This window comes from Montipora capricornis, chromosome 3 (assembly GCF_036669925.1).
Source record: "Montipora capricornis isolate CH-2021 chromosome 3, ASM3666992v2, whole genome shotgun sequence".
In the NCBI taxonomy this organism is placed as follows: domain Eukaryota; kingdom Metazoa; phylum Cnidaria; class Anthozoa; order Scleractinia; family Acroporidae; genus Montipora; species Montipora capricornis.
The window spans coordinates 44066204-44073703 of record NC_090885.1 but is presented as its reverse complement, the minus strand read 5'-3'; the positions used below and the strand labels follow the sequence as shown (position 1 = coordinate 44073703).

The window sequence follows — 7500 nt, the reverse complement described above, 5'->3', positions numbered from 1 at the left end:
AATTTGACTTGGTGACAGACAAGGGCAAAGAACTACAAAGAGGAGAGCCAGTGAATTTAAAGGAATGTAAACCATATTGGGTAGTGTTAACAGAAGTGACATAAGGATGGCCATCACAAGACTGGCGAGTGGAGTAGGAGTGAACAGAAGAGGCGAAAGCAAAAAATACATTAAAAGATGGAAGTAACTGTCGGTGAGACCATTGATAAACAAAAGAGATTACCTGTAATTTGATGATATCATTAATGTCAAGTAAGTTGAGAGATTCAAAGAGGGGTGCAGAATGGGATCTTGGTTCGGAAAAGGTTATATTCTTACTGCTTTCTTTTCGATAACAAGTAATGGTGTTAGAAGTGAGGGAAATGCTAAACCCCAAACATGAACACCATAGATAAGAAAAGGATTTATGAGAGTAGTAGAGCATAATAAGAAAAATCTTAACTGACAATGTCTTACTTTTCACAAGATACCCACGGTCTTGGACAGTTTGAGACAAAGTTCATTAAAGTGCTTTTTCTATGTTAGATTCACATGAAAAATTACACCTATAAGTACTTAGCCGAGTCAACTTGTTTAATACATTCATCATCAATTTTAACACAAAAAGACTGGTCATGCAGGCTTAAGTTTGTTTGAGTGAAAGTTTTGTGTAGGGCATGTGCTTCTTGAAGACTGAATTGATTTGGTCATAAAAAAGATTAAACTTATCATTTAAAGTAGCGAGATTACAATTATAGATAGGGGAGAAATCCAGCTCAGCTATTTCCTGGACAAACACCTCTTCACAGAAATGAGAATAGTCATATTTGAAATAGTTGAGGGAGGTGTAATAGCCCATTTCGGAAAACACCATAATACTCTTTGTTTGTCCCCCCAAATTTTGCATAAGCATTGTTTTTGTTTTCTCTTGGGACCATTGTAAGTCCCAAAAGAAACTGGAAACAATACTTATGCAAAATTTGGGGGGACAAACAAAGAGTATCATGGTATTTTGCGAAGTGGCCTATTTACTTCAGATCTTCGATTATCAAAGTTTGAGGGAGATGATCTCCAGTAAAACACGGCAGTTGGCAAAACCTGGATCAGATTGGATCGGATTGGATCGGATCGGACCTGAAAGGACCATATTGGATCGGATTGGATCGACAAAACTTGGACCGGATACATAACAAAATTCCCACCCAAAGTAGACACATGAAATCCCTGGGTCACCAGTTCAGGTTAGTTCCGACCTTAGCGGGTGTACTTCGGGAAAAAATTCGTACGCGTGTTAGTTTCAATAAAATCCTAACAAACTATACATCAGACGAAAGCTCAGTAAATGTTGTTTATGATAAAAATATTGTTTAAACGAGTTTTCCTTTTGGTAAGTGTCAGGATTGGAGCTGGTAAAACGTGAAACCATTGAGGGTTCTTTTATTGAATTTATCGGGTATCGGATGCCGCAGCACAAGCAAAACCACTGCACAATGTTATTCACAAGGCATCAATCAACAAAAGTTTGTCAGGAAATTTCGATATGTAAAATATTTTTCCCGTGACGTCCATTTACACAACACGTCTCGCATATTTTTGGGTACTCCAACCTTAGATGTGGATATGTAGACAACCAATCAAAATATCGAGAACGGCCAAGACACTTTCGTTGATTGATGTCTTGTGAATAACACTGCGAAGTCATTTTGCTCGTGCTGCGGCATCCGATACCCGATAAATTCAATAGAAGAACCCTCGGCAGTTTCACATCTTACCGGCTCCTAACACTAAAAGGAAAACCTGGTTAAACTATATTTTTTATCGTAAACTACATTTATTAAGACCAAAAACAAAATAAGTATGCAAGGCTAGTTGTGTGGTTGTGAGGTTGTATTATTTTGGTTGTTAGGATTTATTGAAACTAATGCGTGTACGAATTTTTTCCCGAAGGACATCCGCGAAGGTCGGAAGTAACCTTAACTGGTGACCCAGAGATTTCATGTGTCTACTTTGGGCAGGAATTTTGTTATTGATCCGATCTGATCCGGTCCGATCCAGTCCAATCCGGATTTTGCCACCGGCCATAAAACACCACATCAGTAAGGAAATCCTAGCGAAAATATCAGATAGATCTTTAACTTGATCTACCAGGATCATCTCAAGTTGCCATAAATGGCCAAAGTCTAAAGACTTGGAAAACAGGTTCTACACTTTGCAGGAATGGTGGTCCACAATAGATTTCCGAGACAACGCAGTCCAGGAACTCAATAATAATCTCCATTGAACACCTAGTGTTGTGCAAACACATAAGGCCAGCAGTCTTGCTCCATTTAGCAGCTCCAAAACTGGCGGACAAGTATTTCTACCTTACAGAATACCACAAAAATGATGCAAAATGCAGGAAATGCTACTTGAGAGAAACTACATGTCAATTTGCAAAATTAGGCACTCCTGAGCACCTTTGGTGCTAAAAAATACTCCCTATTTTCCTTCACAAGGGGTTGGAATGTCTGTATATGCTGTGTGTATTAGGAAACAAGGTCACATTTGTGCTTAAGAAATATTGTTGTTGTTTTGACAACTGATGGGTTCAAACAAAGGATGTGGATAGATCTCTGGGCCAGTGCATCTTTGCCAGCAGGAAACACATTGCAATATTGATACTTCTTTACATGACAATTTGTGGAACCAGGTGATCAATACATTGTCTGATAACTTGTTGAAAATGAGAAATATCACTTTTGACTGACATACCGCATAAAGAAAGAGAGTGGGAAAGAAGAAAAAGAGAAAGCTGTAAGCAACCTAACTTCTATGACACACTAGGTGCTGTCCAGTTCGTTAAGGTGTGAGAGATTTTCAGGAAAAAAGCACAAGTCATGTCTCACATCAAGTAAGCTGGCTTTTTTGGTTCATGGAAAACAAGACAGGTTTACAAAGAGTCATGGTGGTAAATCCTACCACCATCATCATCCCCTTCCACGCAACGTCAGGAATATTATACACTTGATGTATGGTCCTGAGGGAAGAGTTAGTTTTGTTTTCCCAAGAGTCGTGATGGTTCCCAAGACAAAGTTGAGGACCACAAGGGAAAACAAAACTAACAAGTTTCCCAAGGGACCAGATAAAGTGATTTGTTATAAAAATTATATTTAGGCTTTCCCTTAAACAATCGCAGTAAAAGATCCAGAGCGGCCAACGACTGCAGAATGATACAGGGGCATGTGTATGACCAAGAATTGACCAATCAAATTACTCATTTTGTTGAGTGAAATTCTAGGTATAAAACAATAAATATTAGCCCATCTCCAGTTTTGACTGAATAAGAACCATGTAGATATGAACAATTTTATGATATTTAAACCCAGGCAAAAAAGGCAAACACTTGACATCAATCTAGAGATCAGCCAATGTGCCATTGGACGAGTAAAAGAAACCATGTTTTTAGGTGTTATTCTTGATGAGAATTTAACATGGAAACCACACATTGCTAATGTGGCTAGAAAAACATCAAAATCTATCGGCATAATATATAAAGCACGTTTTTGCCTTCCCACCTCCTCTTTGTGCACCTTGTATTTTAGCTTAGTTTATCCTTATCTTGCTTACTGCATATCAATATGGGGATTGACCTACATTATACATGTACATATCCTTCTAATCTAAATCACATTTTTTTAACTTCAGAAGGTTTTAAGAATCATATCAAGAAGCCCATTTGACGCTCATACCGAACCAATATTCAAGCAGCTGAAAATTCTGAAACCCAGTGATCTCAATTTGGCAAGTTTGGGTTTTCTTTTAAGAAAGGCCTCCTTCCTGATGCATGCAATGAAATGTTTTTTGCTGACTAATCAAATTCATCATTATAATAATAGAAATGCGTAAAATTATCATTTTATAGTTGTATTTTTCTTGAGGTGCCTATAGCCAGAATAAGACCTAATGGTTTCTATATGGGCTTCCTCGCCTTACATGCATGCTTTTCTTTTGTTGATCATTTAATATATCTTGTAGTTTATAATATATATTTATTTTGTAATAATTATTTAAAATTATAACAAAAGTGGCAAAAATAAACTAAAAACTGAACACTCAGTCACTCCGTACCTAATTATTCTCTTCATCAAATCCACATATTGTTTGTGGAACCCTTGGTCTGCAAGAGGCAACTCACGCACAGGTGGACAAGCTTTGTGCCAGAAACTTTTTACTAGATGCTCAATCTTCTCTTTTTCTAGCATAACCCATTCACTGTATGCATTCTTGTCCATAAAAGCCTGAACACTATAAAATGGGTGTTTGTTATGCTCAAGCACTGCTCTCTGACTCAGCAATGTTTCAACCAGAAGCTGTTAAAAGAAGGAAATCAAATTTTCAGATGCTATTTGCTTGAAGAAAGGAAACTAAGGGAAGGAACTTTATTTACTAATAGGTGTCTAGTCTTCTAGTGCTGGAGCATTAATTGGGGACACTGTAAACTGAAGACTGACGGAGACTGTTCTTGTTACGCAGGGAGAAGGACGGTGTCTGCTAGGTAGCTCAGCTGCTAAGTGCCTACAAGTGCTCAAAGTTGGACCAGAACTAGCGAGAATGACAACAGTTTATTCTGTTTACAGTGACATTGAAAGTATTGCGGACCGTTTTCCAAAGGTGTTCTCTGGAGTGGGCAAGCTGTCTGGTTACCAACTGAAGCTACATATTGATCGTGAAGTTACACCAGTAGCGCAGAAAGAGGCGGGTACTCTACCCATTAAAAGATAAAGTCCAGCAGAAGATTGAAGAGTTACTTCATGTTGACATCATCGAAAAAGTGTCAGGCCCCACAACCTGGGTCAGCCCTGATGTATTCGTTCCCAAGCCAAACAAAGATGAGGCAATTCAAAGGGAGAAGTTAGCCACTCCCACAGTGGATGAGGTGTTGGAAGAAATGAATCGATCGAAGCACAGTTTTCACCAAGCTAGACATGAACATGGGTTTTCATCAAATTAAGCTTGAAGAAGCATCCAGGGATATCACGACATTTTCAGCTGGTGATTCACTGTTTCATTACAAGAGGCTTGTAAACAGTGCTCCTGAACAGTATCAGAATATTGTAAGGCAGACGATTGCTGACTGCCCTGGGGCCACCAATATACCTGATGACATTGTTGTTCAAGGGAAAACGACATAGGAGCATGACAGAAATCTTATCACATTGCTTCACCGTTTGCAAGAGATGAACTTGACCCTCGACAAGGATAAGTGCACGATTGGAATGAATCAGACTGTCTTCATGGGACTGCTTTTAAGTAAGCATGGTGTGGAACCAAAGGAGGAAAAGGTCAGAGCTGTTTGTGAAACAGAGCAGCCCACTAATGTTGCCGAGCTGAGGAGTTTTCTGGGCCTCGTCACCTTCAGCTCAAGGTTCCTACCAAATTTTGCAACCACAGGGAATCACTACGGAAGTTGACACGACAGGACACCAAATGGAAGTGGGGCATACGATTGTGGGTAGTCAATAAAGTCAAGATGGTGGACTGAAAACATGACTGCTTTTTCTGGAGTGTAATCCGTTCGCATCGTGGAACAGTCTGGAGTACAGACATTACAGTAACGTTAGAGGTTTGGGGCTTCCCAATAAATTCCGAAAGTAGCATGCCCCCGAAATTAGCGAGACCAAATTTTTTTATTATGTTATACATGTACACAGTCATACCAAATGCCTTTCCAATCTATAATCAAATTCTAATGTACAGTGACAAATAATTGAAACCATAAAGCACTAACAAGGAAAAGCAGAAGCCATCATTCATCCCTGCAGACATCAGTTCACCGATGGCACAATTGAAAAACTAGACTGCTATAACTTAACAACAGGAAAGATTCTTTATATTAAATTTGAAAACTCTACATACTGCAGAATAAAATGCATTGCTGTGTCAATTGGACTTAAACCTGCTGAGTTCAGCTTTACTCCCGTAAGTCAGGGAAGAATCTGATTTTCTCTACATCAGCTGATTCATCCATAGGGTAGTTCGGTAGCGCATCAATGTCATTTCACTGTCCCTGCTACCAGAAATAGGCAGTGCAATACCAAATTAATTTCACAAATTAAAGTCAACTGAATTCCCTCTCATTTGTTTATTTTGATATTCTGAACTACTTTTAATTATATTTTGTTACTTTTTCATCGTTTTCTTGGCATCCTAGCATGTAAAGTCTGAGAATATTGCTGTATTAATTTATTTTATTACTTACCCATACATGTAGGTACATGTATCACTATTAAATACCTTCTGTTTGTAGAAAATGTAAATAAAGTGCTGTTGTTTTTTTTACTATTACATTGTGTATGTTGTTTATTTTTCATGAGGAGATTGGGCTAGCTTTGTTTCATGGTTTTGTTCCACGAAAATAACAACCCCTTGAAAGTACTGAGCCCCTGAAAGTAACAAGCCCCAAAAGCTGCTAATTCCGAAAGTAACAAGGGTCACTATATATATATATTATATATACTATCAGAACTTTACGGAAAATAAAAAGCATTCAATGTGAACACAACAATCTTCCCACAGTCCTCAGATAATCCTAGACATGTATATTTACACATATTACATACTTTCTGATTAAAAACTCCCTTGGTTTCATTTGTAACCACATGTACACTATCACTTGAAGTTGTCCGGCCTATGGATAACAAAAATGAAGCATATTCTAATATTATTTACGGATGCATGTTCATTACTACTTGTTTTTTAAATTGCTTTATCAACATTGCCCATGAGGATTTAAAAATATCACAAATGTACAATTAAAGCCTTCACTATAATGTAATAAGGGTAAACCATTAAAACGGTAAACTAAATTCCACTAAAAATAAAATTAAACTTGTTGCAACTGTACATGACTTGTACATGTAGTAGTTTCTACAGTGTGGTTAAGTGCTGAACAATTTTGAATTATAAGAAAGACATGATAGACAAGGAATGTCTATTAGAGTGGACTGTTAAATTAATTTGGGTAATGTACATGCTAACAGAGCTATTATTAAGCTTACAAAAGAAAGCATACTTGTTGAGTATGTCAGGCTCTCATCATTTGAAACCTATAACAGAAGTGAACAACAAAACTAAGTTTATTATGGTGAGTACAGTACTTAGGGATACATGCACCTGCAAGGCAGTGGCTCGACAAAGACAGACAATTATGACAAAATTTTGTTAGCGGAAATAAAATTATTCAAATACTGTAAGCTCTCATACATGCAATTTAAAACAAAATTCAAGGGTAGTAACTTACCACTTTCATTTGAGAGGAAGGTCTTTCGGGGTTCTTATTATGTGTTGTGGCCTTGAGGCAGTAGTGGTTGGGTCTGTATCAGAAAAGAATCATTCAATTTACTCTTGCAACTAATTGCCCTTTGTATGCTGACAGATTCATTAAACAGTCAGTTGTACTTTAGCAACCTATTCATTCTTGTTGCTTAGCAGTAGTCCTTATATAAGGACGAGTCAATTACATTTAGTGAGTAATAAGTCCAA

The 7500-nt window shown here is 37.7% G+C and overlaps 1 protein-coding gene across 1 annotated transcript in view; it reads right to left on the bottom strand.

Moving 5' to 3' along the window:
• Positions 1 to 7500, bottom strand: part of LOC138043237 (uncharacterized) — a 50180-nt gene that overhangs the window by 39366 nt on the left and 3314 nt on the right. Inside the window, exons 3-6 of the mRNA XM_068889402.1 lie at positions 7259 to 7331; positions 7031 to 7064; positions 6579 to 6646; positions 4087 to 4328 (exon numbers count right to left, since the gene is read on the bottom strand). Of these exons, the coding sequence (XP_068745503.1) occupies positions 4087 to 4328; positions 6579 to 6646; positions 7031 to 7064; positions 7259 to 7331 (417 nt within the window). The remainder of the gene's footprint in view (positions 1 to 4086; positions 4329 to 6578; positions 6647 to 7030; positions 7065 to 7258; positions 7332 to 7500) is intronic.